Genomic DNA, 21,556 nt, shown 5'->3' with positions numbered 1-21,556 from the left:
CTAGTTCTACTTTTGTTATGATTTGGGGCTATACAAATACAATTTAATTGATTTTAATTCATGTTCCCTTCAGAATAAATTGTAAAAACTTTGATGATCTGTGGACTATTTTATGTAGCACCTGCATCAGTGTACATGATTCACAATTTGAGATTTAAAGTCAGGGCTAGAAAAAAACTTAAGTTAATAGAATGGGGCAGATATTATTTGTGTGTGTTGTATAGAGTTAAAGATTGGGAGTTTGATTCAAGCTGGTGGATAGAGTATAATTTGCTCAAATTTCCTCACAGGTATGCAGCTTTCCTCCCACCACAGCACAAGGATAAAAGATATGCCAAAATGCAATACATTTGCGCATTTTTATGTGTTTGATATACTTCTGTACATGTTTTGATGTGATGTGTATACTGAATGGGCATTAGTGCTATTGATGTGAGAGATCAGAGGCCTCCTGCTGGTCATCTGCTCGACCCATAGATGTTTGATCCAGTGGCTGGAAAGAGGGAGACGAGTCTGTCAGTGTCCTGTCTTCTCTCTCTCCCCCACTCTGGAAATCAAAGTCTTTACGACTCATAAGCATTTCATCTTTACCTTCTTATACTTTCTTATCTCCCTTCTTCTACTTTTTTATATATCCCTGCATCCCTTTTGCCTCTTCTTTCTGTCTTTCTCTACTCTGTCTTTTCTACCAGGCAAGGAGAAAGGCTGCATAAAAAGTCTTTCCCTACAAAAACCCTGAATTTCATTATGCACTTCTGACTCATGCAGACAATGACATTCCCAAGCAGATAGACTGACAGACTGTGGATTGTCTCATTGGAGTTTTATGTGTGAAGGGTTCCAGTGCTAAATAGGAACAAGCTATCTTGAGTCTTTTAAAAGATAATGAAACTGACTGCAGCAGTGCTTTCTCTGATATATTTTTGTTTACAAGTGCTACCTTGGTCTGAAGTTGTAAACTGTATTTCATGCCAGAGTTGTTACCTGTTTGTGATGGTTAAAAATGGCATGCCATTCTGTTTGGTGCTATAAAGTAACAGCCATATTTACCATAGAGTAATTTAGTATATTTAGTATATTTATAAGCGCTGTCTGTTTGTGTCATAATTCAATGTTTTTATTTCCAATTACTACAGAAGTTTCAAACTTTGCTACAAATGACAAGTGAATATTTTTTTAATTAAACCCTATGTATCACTTTTTGTTGCAGGATGGAGTCCACAGAGAAATGTGAAGTAGTGATACAGCATTTCAATGGAAAATACCTGAAAACCCCACCAGGCATTCCAGGTGAGTTTCTCCTTCTTTGCTTTACATCACCCTCTCATCACCCCTTTCCTTTCTTTCTTGAAAAATCATCACCTTTGAAATGAGAAACTTCCTTTCTAATTCAATTATGTTAATTTATCATCTCAGATCTGCCGGACAGCTTGATAGATTGTGTACACCATTGTTTCTGACACCTGAAGTTAGCTGTCGTGGCTATGGCTTAATAGCTGACAGTTCTATAGGTCTCTTCCTCACCCCTATTTCTCTCTCTCTCTCTTTCTGTCACCGTGTCTCTCCCTCCCTGGTGGTGCCCTCTTAATATTCACACTCATGCCTCTGTGCTGTTCTTTGCAATCTACTTAAGAGCTTGCACTCTCCCCTCTTTCCTCTCCTGCTCCTGCTCTCTGTTGCCGTGTCCTCTCTCTTCTCTCTTTTTTGCAGTCACCCTAGACAGTGGAACAAGCTGGCCAAGGAGAAAACAGGCAGGGAAAAGAGGCTGAAAGAAAGAATGTCACCAAATGGAGACAGATGTAGAGACAAGAGTGTACCACATTGTGTGTTAGCACAGAAGTTAGTTTGGTGTCCAAAGTGACATTTGTACCCCAAAAGTTTGAAACAAAAGGCAATGGTAATGTTGGAAACAGAGCATGTCTCTGTGGGAGTATGGGTTGCAAAAAGGAGAGCGAGGTGGAAGGAGAGTAAAGATATGAAAGAAAGAGTCAGAGCGGATGAAAAAAAAATCTGCTGCTTAAGCACTTTTGGGGCCAGGTGCTGCACCGCTCGAAGCATCCCGTGTGTCCCAGCAGGGCGTGGGGGTCAGACAGGGCGATACCGAGGAGATCTCCTTCACCCCTGTGGCAATTTTATTAACAATACTCACACCTCCAACCAGCGGCATAGAAACAGAACCATAAATTGCTCTCCACTATCCAGTAATATCTCAGAGAGACTGGATTTAGAATCTCCATATATGCTCAGCCACTGCATAGCCAGCAGCCATTAAAGGCAAGGTGAGTGGTTATATTGAAGTTGAGCCGTAATAGGAAACCTTTAAAGCTGTAATATCAGGCTGACCTTCCCCTTTAAGGGTCTATCTCCCGGCCGCTCAGGCTTTATTATTGTTAATGGATTGTTCAGGCTTGTGCCAAGCATGGAGATTTACTGCCCTGATCGAGGAAATCCTTCTGTGGAATTAAGAATGGTTAAGTTTACAAGGTTTGCTCTGGTCTGGTGCTACCATGGTCCCTCCTAAAGGGTCCATGAAATCTCCCCTTTCTGTTAATGTATTCTTGTGTGTAAACATGACTGGCTGCTGCAAAAGCTATTAATGTTCCTTGTGCTATTGCCATTTGTAATATGAGGTAATGCATAATCAATTCCTCGGTTTATTACAACTTGGGTCTTATTTTTGTAATTTTGGCCACCATTTCTTTGACTTATGATGACATTGTACTCACCAAAGTAATTGCTGAGTAATCTACTGACTTTGTTATCAAAATCTAAACCACTTTATTTGGCGCTAAACCAACAAAGAGTACCCCCAAATATAGAATTTTCTTGTGACTACAATGTTAGTACTGATAGGAATTATAAGCAAAATCACACAAAGTGTGATAAAAAAAGAGTTATTCTTATTCTATTTGTAAATACTGATGGTTAAAGGCTCATGCTTTCATTCATTTGATACTTTTGCCATAGTTATGAATTTATAAAAAAGCATGGGGGTTGAGGAAGTGTGCTTTTTTCTGCTTTCTGACAGCGTCCATGTTGACTTGCTGTCTGGTAAATGGAGATCTCTGGGCATTCCTCTGTTATCAAACTCAGATGTTCCTATGTGGAGGACCCCAGGGCTGTTTCTGTTTCTCACACAGACAGCAAAAAGCCTTTTGTATATGTGTGTGTGTGTGTGTGTGTGTGTACAAGTTTGCAAGCTATGTATTCTCACTACATTTGTATTTGTTTCTGTGTTCCGATTCCTGCGTGCATATTCAAATTTATGGTTTTTAAAGCGGGAACACATACATACTGTATTTGTGTGCTGACAGAGTCTGTGTCAGTGTGTGTGTGTGTGTCATGTTGGTGGTATTTCCCCAGAGCCCCTTGCTATGCAGGGCAGCTTCTTCATCCATCCTGCTTTGACAGCTCAGCGGCACCCCCCGGGGGGCCCTTGCCACACACAGCAATGTGTGTGTGTTGTGTGTGTGCACGTGCATGGGTATGCTTGTGTGATAGCTATGACTACTACACTGTGTGAGCTTTGACATACACACACACGCACAAACCACATGAGCACAAATATAGTCATGCGCCAGTAACTTTGACCTGAGTGGAATGTCAACATCCTAATAATGCTAATGAAATTCTTTTTTTTCCAGCATTTAGCGTTTGAAACACAGCCCACAAACACACACAAAGTAGCTGCGGTAACACACACACCTACACACATACTCTGCAACACTCTCAACATGCATGCATGCGCATACACATGCACATTCTTTTCTTAGTGTACCAAGCTTGGTCACCAATCCTCTCAAGCCCATATCTGACAAGCCTTTGCATTTCCAGCTTAGCCACTCAATCACACTGTGTCAAGAGATGTGTGTGTATGAATGTGTGTGTGTGATGGGGGTTGGTTTTGTTACAGCTGCCCTCCTCTACTCAGGTGTGTCCAGTGGCAGTACAAAAGGATATTGAGTTGTAACCTTGCTGTCCCATACCAGGAAGTAAATATGTGGATGTCAGGTGCCAGGTCATCTGTTCAATTCAACTGACCAAGGGAAAATAAATGGAAAGGAAGTCACCATATTGACAGGAAGTTAACATTGAGTTGCAGATAACACAATGACACAGAGAGGAGGAACATCCAGAACAGAAGATTGTGGAGATGCTAACAGATGGCAGTTAATGGTGCCATAGACAGCTTCCATACACTTCCTGTTTAAATTTTAATGTAATAACATCTAACTTCCTTGTGATTACATGAGATGTTGAATTGATATACAGTGTGGGGACATGATAGCAGATGGCAGCTAATGATACTTAAACAACTTCCCTTTTCTTACTATTAAGTTTTTAATGAAAGCATGTCTAATTGTTCTGGTGGTTACATGTGTTATTTAGATACAATATATGGTTTAATGCTACTGGGGTGGCATGTGCAGTACATGAGGTGTAAATACGTGTTGTGATTAGACATCCTGTATAACTGTAACATAAGTAACAAGTGCATTAAACATGATAGACACTGATATATTCTTTATAAGCAATAAAACACACCACTGGGGGGGAAAAGGAGGTGCTTGCCAGGAACTTGCATTTAGAAGTTCTACAGAAACAGCACTCGCATATAGATGCATATAATCTGCTATCCAGGTCAGGTTTGTTTGGTGAGCCATGGTTGATATGAGAGGTGCGTAGCTTTCATCCAACAAGCCAGTCACCAAGCCCTGCTCCAGCCGCTCTGCTCTGCCCACGTCTGATTGTGATTCAGAGAGAGGGACATGATCGATAGCCCTGATGGAGCACTACAGCTGTTTAGCTATTCTGTGCAATGCGGCAGCCGATCTCCCTGTCGCTGTTGTCGGCTGTGAGTGTGCATAACCAGCACACAGATCCAAAGTCATTCACATGCTCCACACATGCATGTAGATAAAGTGCATAGATGGCAAAATATGCGTATGTGTGTTTTCACCTATGGGCATATATTTGCATGCAACAGTCCACATCCACATACTGTACATGTATTCCAAAGTACATAGGCTACACACACCCAAGTAGATGAACTTATACACTCATAGACAAAATAAACTCCTTCTTGAGAAATTGTAGTTGGAGATGAGAATAAAGAGTTATCCTTGTTTTTCAGTGGATGTGGATTTACTCAATACACAAAATAAATGGAATTTATGAAATGTTACTACAGCAATAAACCATACTGAAGTGAGCCCAACAGGGACGCATTATGATTTACACTGCAACCCTGAGCTCTGGGAAAGTCAAAGGAAGCGCAGATAAAAAGTGATTTAATCCGCTGGCTCCACTGAGCCTTGCTGATTAAAGCCCTTCGTCCCACAATGCATTAAACAGCTTAGAGATGACACCCTATGGTAAATGTAATTTGAACCGGAGATACATTAGCTATTGTTTGGTTTTGGCAGGTGAGTAATCTCATGTACATCCAATATTGTGTGTCTTCCGTGGCAGAAAGGAAATTGATAACATTTGATACATTGTATGTGCTGTGCTGCTCAGGCGAATTGCTGCTCTTTGTGCAATTTAACTTAATTTCATTGTCAACAATCAAACAACAGCTAAATAAACAAGAAGATGTGTTCTCAGAAGGGTTACACACAGGTAGTGTTGAGCCTTGCCAAATGACAGCACCAGACTTTGATGAATCTAGTATTTTCATGAATGTCTAACTGTGCAAACAGAGATTCAGTCCAGACTGAATGTGCAGTAACACTGCAGCTTCTTCCTTTTCACTTCCGTTGTTGTTGCTCCGTTGTCCTGCTGCCAATATGGCAGCAGAGCTGAGAGTCAGCTCCAATATTGTCCAATAGATGCTGGATAAATAATGAAAACCACATCAGGAAGCAGCCACAGTGGCCCTGGGAGATGGTACCAAACGGAAACATGCAATATGTACAAGCTTTCCTGCTTCTTTTTTTTTTTTTTACTACACTCTAACCTTATCTGTTTTCACAATTTCTTCTCAAATCACAGTCGCTGTCTCTGTGTTTCAGTTCAAAAGTACCCCATTTTAGTGTTTACCTATAAAAAGTTTATTTAGGCCTTCAGTAAAAGCCATGTTCTTGAATGTGAATATGGATGTGATTGCATTTCAGAGGGCCAATAAAATTCCCTGTTTTTGGATTTACTCCTCTGATCTGTCAGAGACCGAGATGACACCCAGGCTTTGTAAAACCACCGCAGTTCACAGGGGCCACTATTTGGTAAGACCCCCTTTAAACAAAACAAAGCATAGACCAAAGGACAGTTCTTAACCCTAAGTGCTTGCCATTATTTGCAAGAACACATTTGCAAGAACACAAGGCCTGTGCCACTGAGGGTAGGGAGCTGTTGCTGGGGGTGCTGTTGCAGAAAAAGATTCCCTCCCTGTTGGCATCCTCACCAAGGCAACGGTGCCAAGATAGCAGAGACAGCCCACGGTATTAAAACGTCCCTCGCTGAATTAAGGCAAGTCCCAAATCACTTGGTAAGTCACAAAAAGCCCTTCTGAAACTGTCAGTCATACTTGAGTAATCCATGTTAATTTCTGCAATCCCTCCCACATTCCCCTGGCTAATAACTGGCCTGTCAGCAGGCCCATTTCTCTCCCCTATGGTGAGTAGATTTAACGTGCAGCCAAGTAGGTTGGTGGCTTGGCTGTCAGTGAGTCTCAGAGATGGCTGTCTCTCCAAGCATGCCAAGGCACGTTTTTCCCATGATGCATGTGTGTGTCATGTGTGGGTGCTGATCTGTGAATTGTTTATATATAATGTTTTCCTTCCTCTTTTTGACAGAAACAAAAGGTCAAATCTATTATGTATTGATAATTATTTTACCGCTGCTGTCACCCAGTGTAAACTGGCCATATTTTTGTCTGTTTGTGATACACAATGACAGTCAGACAGATTTTCAATATACACTGCCACAGATAATAATTAGCCACCAAACTCTCTTTCAAATGCACTTCTCAGGATATTGCATCGTTATGAAATCTGTCCTCTCTGCATGAACCTTCCACCCCCCCCACCCCTAACTTCACCCGCCTCCCATTAGAGGCAGGACACACAGGAAGTTATTATTGGCATCCCCAGTAAATCAGACAGCTTCCTGAAAAAGGATCAATTTCCCCCGATGCACTTTCTCATTATAACCTTATCTCGCCCACAGACAATAATCTGGATTTGTCACGCTTTGTTTGTTTTGCACTGAACTGTATCAATCATGAGCGAAGCCAACGGTTAGCACAGAGAGGAGGAGGAGGAGGAGGAGAGAGGAGAGAGGAGCCGCTCTGAGTGGATCTGTCACTAAAATATAAAGCATTCACCTGCTGCAGTCCACAAAAAATAATATAAGCCCTTTGATTGGCTTCAAAGTTTGTTTAGGCAGAGGAGAGGAGCTCTGGCTCCTGGAGGGGTTTAGGCAGGAACGATTGACTTTGCTCTCCACTCAGCCACATCTAATGTAGAGAGAGAGAACGAAGGAGAGTTACCATGAGAAAAAGATACATAACGAGGGAGACTAATAGAGAGAGGTATAGCAGGAGTGCGATGGAAGGAGATTAGGAGCTGAGGAAATGTGACAGGAATAAGAGTGTGAGATAAAAGAGAACAGATGGAAAAGGGCAGAGAGGGGAAGAAAGTGATGGGTGGCGTAGGGAAAGCAGAAAAGAGAGGAGTGAAAGTTGGATCAACCAGTGCTTTTGGAAGGTTAAATTTGAGTAAAGTTTAGGTTGCTACATCTGCACCAGACGAGATGAAAGGATGACATTGACTGTGCGACCGCTTCCTGAGCTTGACCCCCATGACCCCGGCCCAGCTGTCCACCATGTTGATCCCCTTCTATCTTTCTCCCTCTCACCCTGCTCACATCTCTCTTTGCACTTTTTGTTGTCCTTGCTTTTATACTCTCTCTCATCTATCCCTTCCTCTCTTATCTTTTCCTGCCGCCTCTTGTCTTTCATCCCTCACTTTCTTTGCTCTCTCTCTCTGCCTGCTATTCTACGCATCGCACCCATCCTGCTCATCCCTCCCTAATGCTCATCTATGTTACTGGATATAGCTGAGTGCACACAATATTAGTGCAAGCAAAACAAGCACCTGAGGCTGCTTTTGTTTTTCTGCATTTTTCCTCTCTTCTTTGTTTGACATGTGATCAGCCTGTTCATTGAAGTGTTCGCCTTTCTTTTGTGCTATGGACAACTGACAGTTACGACAATTATTTTTTCATTTTTTCAGTAATGAGTTATTTATCCATGGGAGTGGAGCAGCAACAAGGTTGAGTCAGAAATCTAATCAGGATTGTTGCAAAAATGTAATGCGTCCATGAATTCATAATACACTCAGTAATTAAGAATACATCCTCTCACATTTTGCCTCAGTGAAAAACAAGCTGGTTTTATCTACCCTTGCTTCGTGGCTCTAGGAATGACAAAGTTAGACAGACATTCATGGTCCCCAGATGATTGGTTTGTGCAGCAGCCGCATTCAGATGAATGAGGGGGCTGGCTTTTTTTTAACACTGTGCTCTTGTTTGTCTGAACACTGCCTCTCAGCTAACACAGCCTCACAGAGCCGTTAGTGTGGATGTGGACTGTTAATCCTGTTAAGTCTTTTGGGGTGAATCTGAATAATCTGTAAATTCTGTAAGGCCTGATACAGAATTACTTTCCAGCAGGGATGAAGTGCAGGATTGTAATTCCCAATACAGCAAACACAATGCAAATGTACTGTGGTATGTCGTAGTCCACTAAAGTTGAGTGGACCCTTAACAATGCATCACATATGTATAGCAGTCACACTGATGTCCTGTATTATTGAGCAAAGTCATATTTTTTATTTATTTCTGCTAACATCTAGCTCTGCCCAGTGAAGCACAGTTGGGGACCGAGTTGTTAAAGAATTTTGGAGCATTTCTTGTTCACTTTTTCCCATGAATTTTATTTTAGCAAGCTCAGGAATGACACTGCCAACTTTGCAGTCATAAGCAAAAACCTCAAGCTTTTTCTTTTTATACTTCTCCCTAGATCTTACTGGGCTCCCCACCACTAAGTATTGAGATGCATACGTTATCTTCATGCATCCCTAGATTCCAGGTTTTAGCCATCAGTCAACTTAATCTAATGCAGGACCTGAGGCAATGCATTTCTTTTGCAAAGAATAATATTCAGCCTCTCAGCAGATACAGTAGGTCACTGAGCTCATAGCCTTTTGGCCAGCCTGCTCGTCCTCCAGAATGAAGATTAAGTTTGCTGAGGAGGATAATCATGCTCCAAGGTCTCTGTGGTATGCAAGCAATTCAGCAGACTTGCTTTCTGTGGTTCACTGGTCAACTCATCTCTGTCTCCTGCACCTTTCATTAGGTTAGAGTATCAAAACACATCAGTCTGATAAATTACAGCTTTCTGTTTTTTTCCACTTTAGCATGTTTTTGCATGTTTTAGGTTATACATTTGAAAGTGAACCTAAGTAGGGAGGTATAGTCAGGTCATCTGACTGACCAGAATTGACCTCAAGATGGATTGTATCCTCTGTGTGCTTGCGTCAGGGAAGCAGGGTAAAAAAAAGCAGGCATCAGTTACACCCAGCCACGTCACTGTCACCGTCCCAGGACACAGAGGGCAGTGAGATAAATCTAGCTGCTGCCCCCAAAATAGAGCACGGCCCACCATTAGAACAGGACGCAGGCTGTTTGGGAACAAGCAGAGGTCACTGTGGTCAGAAGAGTTATTTCTGTAGCGCCACCGGACCTCCAGGAGTTGACGCCCATTCATTCATCCGACTGCCTGCCAGCAGGGAAGGGGTCACACACAGAGACATAAAAACGTGTACACACCTACACACTCTGCCAATGGACTATCAGTAGGAGTGGGACGTGTTCCATTTGATGAAACTTACTGTTATGGCGTCCGAGTTGCCAGTGTTTTTTGTCACCTGGGGCTATTTGTATCTTTTTCTTTGCATATGAGTGTATTTATATGAGAGCTGCCTGCTGGTGTTTGAGCTGAAGGACGATGGAAACACACCTGGTGGTTCTGAGTGACCTCATGTCTCAGACACACTGTCTCTCTGTCGGTCTCTGTTTCCTTGGCTGGCAGTACAACACATCATAGCTACTGGATCGTTCTTGTGGTTTATTTCTGCTGCTTTAACTCAGCTTATATAGATGATTTACAGTAGCTTACAGACACGGATGCACACTTTTTGCCATTAAAAAATGCACAGAACGAAAACACACCGACGCGCCAACGGAATGATTTCTTACAGTCAGTCTCCTTTTCCTTCCTTTGTTCTTTGAGCCTCTTTCACTCTCTTTTCCTGTCTTCCTCTCATGCATCCACACACACACACAAACACACACACACATCAATAGTCCATTAGGAGTGTGTTGCTTTCATTACCTCCAGCTTGGCCCTGAGACAGCCTTCGGAGTGGAGTACAGCAGAGCAGAGCTGGCCAGGATTGCAGTATATATAGAGAGAAGTCTGGTAATTGCCAGCTCTCTGTTCTCTCTATCCTGTGCGTCAGGTGGAAAGTATGAATCTGTGGTATCTGGGGACCACCCCTGCTGCGCTGCACCGCATCTCGCTACAACGGTCTGTCCCCCCACCGGGCAAAAGTAATAGGGGGAAAACAGAGAGCTTAAAGGCCTCAGAGAGTCCAACAACTGCCACTCTAACAATACACTCCGCCATGGGAATAAAAAGAAAATATGCAGCCCACACTCACAACAGAGAGGCACCTAAAGATATACCCTGCCTAGAAATCTCACTTTTCTTGTCTTGCTTGCTACACAGTAGTAAGTGCTGTTACTGTAGTACAGCGTCCCTGTTGAAGTGGAATATTTAGTTTGTTTGTTTCACCTGCCAGAAGGCAGAAGCAAGGGTCAAGCAACAAAACATTTGAGAGGACGTTTAAACATTTTAAAATACTGCAAAAGTTCAAGTAAAAGCTCTCCCACATCCATGCGTAATATAATAACATTGAACAACAATAAATATGTAATTCGTGGAGAATCACTTCACAAATAAATGTTAGTCCCTATAAGGCAATCAGGATCACACATTAAGCCATTAGTTGCAGTCTTTGCTTGTAACGCTGTGGAGAGTAAAATACTTTGACTTGAAATTAAAGCTATCACTCATCACATTGTTGTCGTTGAATATCTGTTTGGGGTAATATTAGATTTAAAAAAGACAAGCACAGATCAATGATCAAAACCCCATATTGCCAGTTTTATTGTATTGTTGCAAGGTTATTATTTGTGTAACTCTGCAATCAGGTATACTATTAGAATCTGTCTTTTCTGTGCCTGTAATGGTTAGATATTAGTGAAGTCTAGATGCCTTATCATATACTGTTGTCTTCACATTTTATTTAATGCTGATTTCGTGTCCTTTGTTTCATGATTTTAACCTCATCTTTTAGGTACAGTTTTCTAACGTTTAATGTTGGATTTCTGCCTTCACTTAAGAGAGTCAACTGCTCTTATTTAACCACCATGCATAAATAAAGGCTGAATTAATGAATGGAATATTAATTCCAGAAGAGAAACACTAAGAAAACATGGCCAAATGCAAGATGATTTTTGATGGTACAAAACAATCAGCAGTCATGTAAAAACATTTGCATTTAATGGACGAAACACGCAAAAGACTAATTTCCAGATGTGGTTGAATAATACAGTTCTACTCTATTCTATTCTATTCCATTACGTAAGTCATTCATCAAAGAAATGGTATTACACTACAAAGGGCATTCTCGCTTACAGGCGAAATAAACAAAGATGAGTTATTTTCCTTACGTCCTTGTTAATCATACCTGCAGTATGTGCTGTATAGAAGTATATAATAGTATTTTTCAATGTGTGGCCTTTACCAGCCCTTAGCATTTATAGAGGTGTTACAGTAATGGCCTTTTTGCTGCAGCAGTCTTCCAGATAGCAGTGATGTTATGATAATACTACCACTAGGTTTACCCATTCACCAGGCCCTGTTTTGATCCTCTTACACATAGACACAGAGATTTATGAATTACCTTGAGCTAGTCATATCTCTCTTTTAGACCCTAGACGTAATCTTGCCACAGATGCATCCAGATCAATTTTTCAGGATGTCTTATTTGTCGAGTGAGCAGCGGGCTCGCCGCAGCGGGGGTGAGTGTGGGGGGTGGATGCAGTCAGGGTGTATCCAATTTCAGGCTGCAAAGCAAATGGCCTTGGAGATCAAGGATTATACAGCAGATTTCTAAGTCGAGCTGATATTGATTCGCTGTGCCCCTAGTGAACTCCACGTTGTATCTTCTCCATGTAAGCTTTTAAATGTTGCTGCTTTAACAGCCCCACTCGTCAGTATCGCCCCCTGATCTATAAGGCCACAACAACTGACCCTTATAAATATGGCCTTTTGTTTTTCTACATGCACCTGGATATTCCATGGGCCAGTAATTCAGTGGAAAGTGTGTATGGTTTATTTTGTTTAGGATAAGGTATCGTTTTTACTTACAAGGTTGTAGGCAATGCTATTGTATATGTTGAAATATCAGAATTAGCTACCCGTAACACTGTAAGCACTTTTAATGACAGTGAAGACAAAAGAATATATGAGGCTTTGTGGTGTTCATATGCAGGTGCCCTTCAGATACTTGAAGTATACTGTGTTTATTCCAGCTTGTGAAAACACCAACACACTGTGACCAACACAGTTCTTCATCAACTTGCCCTAACCATTGCCATGTAAAATAAAAGCATTTTAATTTTGCGCAGTGTTCCATGGATTGGTTTTGAAAGAGACTTGCATTTGAAATCTTGTATTGGGACCATATTTCACCCATGCAATGAGCCCTTCACAAGATGGAATAAGCACTTTTAATGACAGTGTTTCAGAGATTTTGACAGCTTAATGTTTTTCATTGTAATGCACATTCTGGCAGACAAAGAGCTGGGAAAGCAAGATCTCACATACTCTGCAGAGAGAGAGCTCATTGCATACATTAAACAACACATCTATACTTTATGTAGTCAGAATTATATTGAGTTTTTTACAGAAATGTGACTGCCTTTTTTATATCTGCTTATGAGGATAATAATCAGATTCAATTTTACTCTTATGTTGCTCGCCTGGCAGTCCTCTTCTCAGTAAATTTGTATTGTTGGAGCGTCTCCACACTACAGCTGGTACTGATGAATATCTGACCACCCAGATGCTGAATCTTTCCATAGAAACTTTACGTTTGAAATTCAGATTCTTTTCAGTTCTGTGCAGCAGAAGAATTAATCAGTTTTGTCAGCTCTGATGGGTTTTGATTTGCTATCCCATACTGAGCAGCACTCTTGGTACCCCTCTGTGACTTCTCGTTCTCCATCTCCTTTGGGGAACAAAATTAAAAGTTTGTTGTCCTGCCATTTAGTCATCAGTTCTGCAACTTCTGCTTCTCTCCACTGAATTCTTTCTCTCATCACACTTTCTTTCACATCCTTTCTTTCTCTTTTGTCACTTAGACACATTGTAAACCAGTGAACACTGTACAGCCACATATTTGAAGTTTGAGAAAAGAACATCGTTTCAAAGTCTAATTATTCAACAATACACCCCCCAAATATTTTTTCAGAAAAATGTCAAAAAGGGGGTTGAGAGTGGATGTTGGGATCTGGTTAACTCATCAAATAGGCCCATTATGGGGTAAAATCAACAGAAGGGAGTGTTAGATGTGTGCTAGGGAGGGGAGAGCGTGTCCAAATCCCCTCAGTTCACACAGCCATTACAAACAAGAGTGGATTAGCCAGCAGCCCCCTGCTGGGACAGTGAATGGATGAGAATGGGAGAGATGACGGAGGCCGCCCCTCTCCAGCATTATCTAAATAACAGGCCAGGGAATTCAATAAGTACCGGCCTCATCAGACCTCATCAGCTCCCCCAATTAAGCTGCACATCATGGCGGCTGGCGGGCTGGTTGCCGTTGGTGACCGATGAGAGCCCGCGTGGCGGTGTGCTTGCCTCTGCAGCAGTGCTATGCTGCCTCACATTCCCGACATTGTTAAAGGGAAAGCATTGCTCTGTGTGTATGTGTGTGTGTTTGTGTGTGAGTCAGGGACAGGTGGGATCGTTTGGAGGGGAATCGTAAGCGCTGATGAATGTCATCAACTTAACAATAGTGTTCGTTTTTGTATCTATCGACTAATTTGCAGTCCACACTGACACTCACTTATCTGTACTTTTTCTGCCCTTGATGCTGCATTGATGAGTCCCCGATAGCAGGCCTCAACTTCAAGTAGGAGTTAGCTTCACCGCGGTGGCGCTTGTGAACCCTAGTGTTATCGATGTTGTGTGTCAATATCTCTCCCCTCCCACATTACCTCCCTGTGTTTCCCCAAGGGTCAGGACACGTGGAGAAAAAACACGGCTCTCCCACATCGATTGGGGCCCATTAACGCAGACTGAGAAAAACAAAGCCTTTTTATCACTTTTGAGATGTTTAGGCAAGGACTTACTCAAAGTTGTTCTCCACAGGTCAACCGTTCTCTCTGGTTATCACTCTGATTTTGCTCTCTCCAAAGAGATAAAGGGGCATAGCTACTGAAGCTAGTATAAATAATGCTGAACAGTTTGCCAAGTGTGTATTTATGTCCCAAGAGAGGAATGTGCTATCAAACTGCTTTCATACTTTGCTTTGTTTTTCTTTTTTTCTCTAAAACAGTGGGAAGACTGTAAACAGTAGTGTGCTGACACAGGAAGGAAATGGGGTCAGATTTTGGCCAGAGATTGTTTACTTTCAAGGATTTAAACATCTAATTATCTATTATTCTGTCTATTATATATTATTTTAGGGCCATCCTGCCTCAACAATTTACACCTTATTGACCAGTTTAAACTTAATATGAAGGAGTTAGGAGTAACATTGATGATACATGTCAGGAGCAGTAGACATATGGCAGACACGAATTGATGCTGAACACATAGATTTAAAAAGACTGGCACCTTTGTATTTTTAATTCACTTCATTACCTTGACCAGCCTAAAATCTAAAACAATTTATACATTTCAGCAGATAAAAAATATATTGCAATTCCCTCAGAAAACAGTTGATATATTCGGTGTGCACAAAAAAAGATGGCACTTGGTTGTCAGCAACTTTTTTTTTGGAAAGACAAAGGAAAATTAGTGTCAACGCTGCTCGAGAACAAAGAGAATACCTAAGAAATGAATGAATTATGAGCCTTGGGAATGTCTGATGCACTGTTTGAAGTTCAGAAGTACAGGGGTCTGTCAGACAAAGTGCAGATCAGTGGGTTAGCCATCTAACTTTGGACCAAACTTTGGCTTTTTAGTCTTATGATGCTGGCTACACAGCTTATTCCTAAATCAGCCAGCCAGTTCATAACCACGTCTGTGCCTGCACATGTGTTAATGTGTAGCAGAAGACTGAGATAAGTATAATTAGTATAATATCATACAGATTTTGGTAACACTAAATGTTTAAGAAAATGATCTACTCCTACTTCCTATCTAATAAGACGAGAGGTTTAAAAAGGTGAATGCAACACAAGTGACAACACAGCATTTGTCAGTATAGTAACAGTAATGAGATTACTGAAATGAAACATGATCTGTTGACATTAATTAATGTCCAACAATGACACTTATCATATAGGTTATTAGCAGGAAACCAAAACATGGTCATAGTGTCTTAAAAAACCTGAAGACTATGAGAAAGCAGGGTAAAAGATATGGAGGATGTTGACGAGAGTAATAGAAAAGATTTATATGAGGGAGAATGGCAGACGAATAGTGAAGATCTTACTGTGCTCTCTTTGGTTGTGTGTGTATATGTCTGTGAGGGTGTTTGTGTGTAAGAGAGTGTATAGGTGTGTGTGTGTGTGTGTGTGTGTGTGTGTGTGTGCATGGCTGCTCTTTTGAAAGTGAAAGAGCAAAGAGAGCTGCACCTGCAGCTTCTATCAACCAGTGGAAAGCTCCTTTCAGCACAGCTTTAATTACAGTGTCTGCAGCTTTGCTTGGCTCAGACAGGCTGGTCTCCACGCAGCCAACCAAATCCTCTCACACATAGCTGCCTCCCTCTGCCACAGAGTCGCCTGATCCCTAATCAGCCACGGTGCCACTCTTCATCGATCCCCAATCAGTTACAGTAAAGGGGGACGCTATGGAAGCCCCCCTCTGCCCCTTCTCCCCTTATTAGTCAGGTGCCCCGCTTTCATTGATCATAAATCAACGTCACTAGCAGCATTGATCGTCAATCACCCCCAGTGACATTATCGATCTGGCCGGTCCCTCAGCTATAGGTCTGCCCTCAGCCCTCGGCCCACATTGCAGCCTGGCTGTGGCGTATTGATTCCTCTCAGATACAGTATTGAGGGGTCTTTATTGATAATTCATTTATTGTGCTGTAATTTCATTTTCTTTCCTGTCCATACCGTTGTTACTGGAAGCCCCTACGGTGGAAACCTAGTTAACAAACACATAGCCTTTTGTATTGTTCACCAAGCTATTCTAACTGATTTCTTTTATTTGCTGCTTGAAGCATATTTTCCGCCTTTGTTCAAATGTCATTATCAATTTGTAGTCAATGGTAGACTAAAGGTTAGATTACACTACTTAGAACAGGAAAATCATATGTTTGAATCCCTGAACCATCTGGGAAATTCTATGAGAGGCAAGGTACCTAACATCAGTTTCATGCTGGCCAACAATAGAGGACTGCTTGTAATGCACTCTGAGTGTGAATTTGTGTAATGAATGTCAAGCAGTGCAGTGCTGAGAAACACCATGCATGCTCAGCAAAAACTATTCTTGATAAATAAACTTCAATGATTTTGCTGTAACATTATGTGGAAGCTGTGTAAGGCCGGGTAAGTGGCCAAAACACGTATTCAGGTCTGCATGCTTGATGTAAATGATGAAGCCTTCACAATATGCTAAAGACCCAGACTTATAGAACATACACTACATTGCATCTGTACTTGCAGAGCCCAAATTGATTTATTCTCATTCTGATTCAGTGTCATATATATCAAGAAATATTTGCTGGAGGTCTGGTGGATGGGCAGTTCTGTTGAATTACAAAGCGCCCATCTGTATGATTCATCTCTATAGATGGGAGGTTTCACGGGTCACTGGAGGCGTTGGCAGTGTTATAATACTCTGCTAACAGGGACAGAGCTAGCTTCACTGTCTGCCCACACAGGCAGTGACACAGACAGTGGCAGCAGAGGTCAACCCCCACAGGCAAAGTACAGCAACAGCTGCTCTTAAGTCCGTCTGCCACAGCCAAAACTGTTTGCCATGAAAAGAGAGCTCCACAGGCCAGGACCAGTTATGCGCCACAAGGCCAAAGAGATCTAATGAAGCCTTACTTGTTATTAATTTCATGAAAATATTTTATAAATATTGATACTTTCTTTTTACTGTGATGGAGATTTCTTCATTTTAAAGGTTGTTTATTTAATGGGAGAACTGGTTGTTGCAACATTACTCCATTGCAGATGTACTCCACTGATTTTCATACATTTGTGTTACTTTTGTATTGATAATGGAACAGCATCATAGAAAGAGGGTCTCTGCACATCTAGTTATAGTTATATATAGTTATAATGAGCAGCAACATAAAATCAGTGTGTCAAATGTGATGTCTGTCTTAGATTACTGTGCTCATCCAAAGTACATACACAAGTTAGTGTAATGTGAACTTGCTGTGTCATGGTTGAGAACAGCATAACATTTTAGCAGCTTTGTAATTGTCCTGTTTGGAAAAAGAATGTTTGAGTCTGTCCAATTCAGTCAGATCAGCAACTGCATTTGATATGTGGCTTTTATGACAGTTTAACAATATGAATAATAGAACTTCACATTTGTCTACATTACCAGCTTATCTAAAGCAATGTGTTTAGGCTTATTAATGTGAAGTATAGTACTGTATAATAATTTCTCAGTCAGCCAGAGAATAGTATGTGTTACTGTAAGTTACAGACAGCTGAACTTGTTTTAACTTGAAAATGTGTCATTCTAAAGATGTTTCACCCGTTCGGTGATGAAGAAGAGACGAAGATCTAAGCATGAGTCTTGAAAACCAAACCGCAAGACCATTCAGCTCACCACTTGTACAGTAGACGTCTGTGACATATTGACTCACGTCGCCTGTTGCACATTGTAGTGTTTTCTTAGCTGGGATCTTATTTCTACAAATAGTGTTTTCAATCTTATACTATACTCTAACAATTTTGAAGCAACCACAATGCGGCCGCTTGTAATTGCCACCCTGGCCAGCTGTGTAAAGCGGCCACTGATACTGAGACCTACTGCAGCAACAAAGATGTTGGCAGTGTGGAGTAGCATGTGTGGGTTTAGCATTAGAAACATCTGCCACAGCCACTTTAAAAAGGCAGCTGACTACAGAAACCAACGACATTCAAACTATGCCCTTCGGAATTAATGCGGTAAGGACTGTCTGCTTGTATAATTGTTACTTTAATATATGAATGAAGAATTGTGAGCCGTTCATTAGAGCTGGCGAACACACACAGAACTTCTACTTTGTTGTTTTTAGTTATTTGTTTACTCACCATGGCAACCTTAGTGTCGGGAATGGCAAGCGGAATTAGCTGATTAAGCTAAAATGAAGTTCTCGTTAACTGGTACCTCAGAGCTTGTCTCACAGGAGTTGGCTAGCAGCTGGAAACCCACCGCCTGTTTGGCGCTGCACTTGCTGCTCTCACATTTACTGTAAGAGCAGATTAATTCAGAGTCAGTACTCCAAGGCGCAAACATATTCAACCACATTTTCATCTGCTAAAATAATCAGAGCACCGTATTTGTGCAGAATCTTCTTCACCTTTTCTGTTAGATAATTTCACATTTTCATCGATGTCTGCATATTCATAGACACAAAACCATGCACACATCGCTTTTATAAGTATTCCCATTCCCATAAGATAGTCTCAGTCAATAGTTGTTGTCTGCTGCCTTTCAGACTCATCTCATCCATCAGCTCTGTTTGCTATTTGTCTGAACCAGGTCTGGAATCAGTGTCTGCTCAGTGGTGCATAGATAGATAGATAGATAGATGATAGATTAGATAGATAGATAGATATGGATAGATAGATAGATAGATAGATAGATAGGATAGATAGATAGATAGATAGATAGATAGGATAGATAGACTAGATAGATAGATAGATAGAGAAAACAAGCAAGAAAGAAATGGGTAAAGAGATAGAAAGACAGGAGATAAGCACGACTGAGAGAGATGCGATCAAAGGAGACGGGCGGAGAGAGTGAGAGATGGATTAGCATGTCAGAGACTCCCTACATAACATTACTCTTGTTAAGTGCGCAATAGCTCATCGATCAGGCTTCTACCGCACGCATCCAGGGCTCTTCCCTCCACTTCCCTTCCCGTAATCCATAATATCATCTCAGGCCTGTATCGGCTAGTGTGCTGCAGGAGCCCTCTATGGGAAAGTCTGAGCAAGGTCTGATCAATAGCTATAGAGCATGTGTAGCGGATGCCAGGCGTTGCTGACATCCTTCTACCTATTCTAATCTCACATCTATATAGTATGGATTGGAAGCGGGAAAACTGGACTGCGCCTGTCACTTCTACCATTGCTGAGTCTCTCTCTCCTCCGTCCCTTTCTGTCGCTGTCTACCCATTTCTTTTTGTCTCTGTATGAAACCATATCCGTCTTTCCATCTATCTCCCTTTCCCTTCCCTCTTTGTCTCGCTCTCTGTCGAGCTCCCCTCTCAGCGGCCGCTCTATTTATCAGGCCGTGTCATTGAGCCATGTGTGCCGTCCCTGTCAGCGAAACGGCTGGCAGACTGTCTTCATTTCCACGCTGAAGGATGCGAGGCCAGCGTGGCAGTTGTGAGAGCTATCGACTGGGATCCGTCAAAGCCCTGCCTGTAGGGAAGCTGCTGCCTCCTGCCTTCCTGGTTGGCGGCCATTCTGAGTTTGTCCGTTTTAGTCGGAAAATGGCGACGTATATGCTACTCCGATCTAGTTTTGGTCCATGTCCCTTCTCGTTTGTCCTGTCCACTTACCATTTGTTTTTTTGTCATAACTACTCCATGTTTTTCTTCATCTTTATCTATTTCTAGAACACTGACCCTTGCGCTCCTCTTCTCTTCATCTGTCTGCCTGTGTCTTTCCATGTCTCTCACTCTCTCTCTCTCTCCCTCCCACTCCTTTTCTCTCTTTCCCATAAGACACAGCTTCCTTAGTCTGGGCAGACAGGTCAAGCTGGCTGATGGGAATCAGACAGTTGTTGATCCAATTAGAGATCCCCTCGAGCAGCGTCAGAGTACAGCAGAATTGCAATAAAATACTGTCCTCTTTCTTCCTTTTCCCTATGCTCTGCAAACATGCAGTAAAACCCAGTGAGCCACCCAAATGACTTTTCAGAGATACTTAGCTCATGGAACCTCAAGCCAAGAACCTGTAGGAACCTTTAACCAAAGTTGTTATTGAGAAGTGGAAAGCTTCCTTTCACTGCAGCTTTTCAGAGTGACATATTTTGGTTCAAGTGGCTGAACAGTTCCCTCTGTTCGTCCTCTTTAGGGCTTTGCACACTCCGAGAGCAAAGCAAGGCCAGCCCAGTTTGACTTCAAACCCTTGTGAGAGGCCTCTTTTGTAACTGTCTTCATGGTGAAAAACTGGCTGCAAAACCTTTTACCCAGCCCTTCTGCAGCTTGTGGGCATTCCTGCATTGATTTCTCCATTCAGGCCAAACAGATGTACAGTCAAATTCCGAGCAGCGAATGAGTATATGACGTGCTGACACTGATGTATAATAATACATGTGCTGATTTGCATTCATGGATCAAGATGTTATTCAGCTGGCCTTTCGAGACCATCCGGAGCATGCAAGCCCTCTTTGTCTACAAATATCAGAAAGAAAGGGAATAGTTAGATCTGGTGTGTTCTTGCTGCACTGGCTGTTATTCTACAGACAAAAGCCTGATTTCCAGCAGATGCCGGCCCATAGGAAACATCAGTAACAGCAGTAATTACTTATGCACGCAGTGCTAATATGTGAAACTTGCAACAAGCTTCAATTTAAATGGCTATTATAATTGCACTGTCTTGTACAGAAGTACATCTGCATGTCCTTATTGGTTTATTTTACTGGGTGGTAATGCATCTATTGATGAGCAGAAAGCCATGACTATCTTTTCAGAGCCAAATGCACAGTCTGGAGTATGATTGAGCCAAGGCTGTGATCAAAGGAGGCTAGCAGCACAGACATCTTACTGTCTAACAATGCTCCTCTTGCTTTTGTGTTATAAGTGTGGTTGGTCTTGGTGTGCACACTCCAAAGCACACATATGCGTATGTCTGCACTGCAGTCACCCCTCATTATCGTGTTTACCAGTTCCTACGGCAACCCACATAAAAAACAATTAGGAGTTCCCATGGAGCACCTTGTTAGCGGCAGTTGTTGACCTCTGACCAAAAGCACTTTATGTCTTTTTCCCATGATTTAGGATCATTAAAGGGCAGCAAATTGGTTCATAACTTAAGTTTTTTTTTTGTGCCCCCCCCCCCCCCCCCC

At 41.9% G+C, this 21,556-nt stretch overlaps 1 protein-coding gene across 4 annotated transcripts in view; it reads left to right on the top strand.

Annotated features, from left to right (window-relative positions):
- The window catches only part of rbms3 (RNA binding motif, single stranded interacting protein), a 259,572-nt gene that overhangs the window by 200,969 nt on the left and 37,047 nt on the right, over positions 1-21,556 (top strand). For all 4 annotated transcript variants that reach the window (XM_035681075.1, XM_035681078.1, XM_035681076.1 and 1 more), the window contains one exon: positions 1,211-1,290. In XM_035681075.1, coding sequence (XP_035536968.1) covers positions 1,211-1,290 — 80 coding nt within the window. The remainder of the gene's footprint in view (positions 1-1,210; positions 1,291-21,556) is intronic.

Source organism: Morone saxatilis, unplaced genomic scaffold, assembly GCF_004916995.1.
Source record: "Morone saxatilis isolate NCDOM2014 unplaced genomic scaffold, NCSU_SB_2.0 Contig9, whole genome shotgun sequence".
Classification (NCBI taxonomy): Eukaryota; Metazoa; Chordata; class Actinopteri; family Moronidae; genus Morone; species Morone saxatilis.
This window is presented reverse-complemented; position numbering and strand designations above follow the sequence as displayed.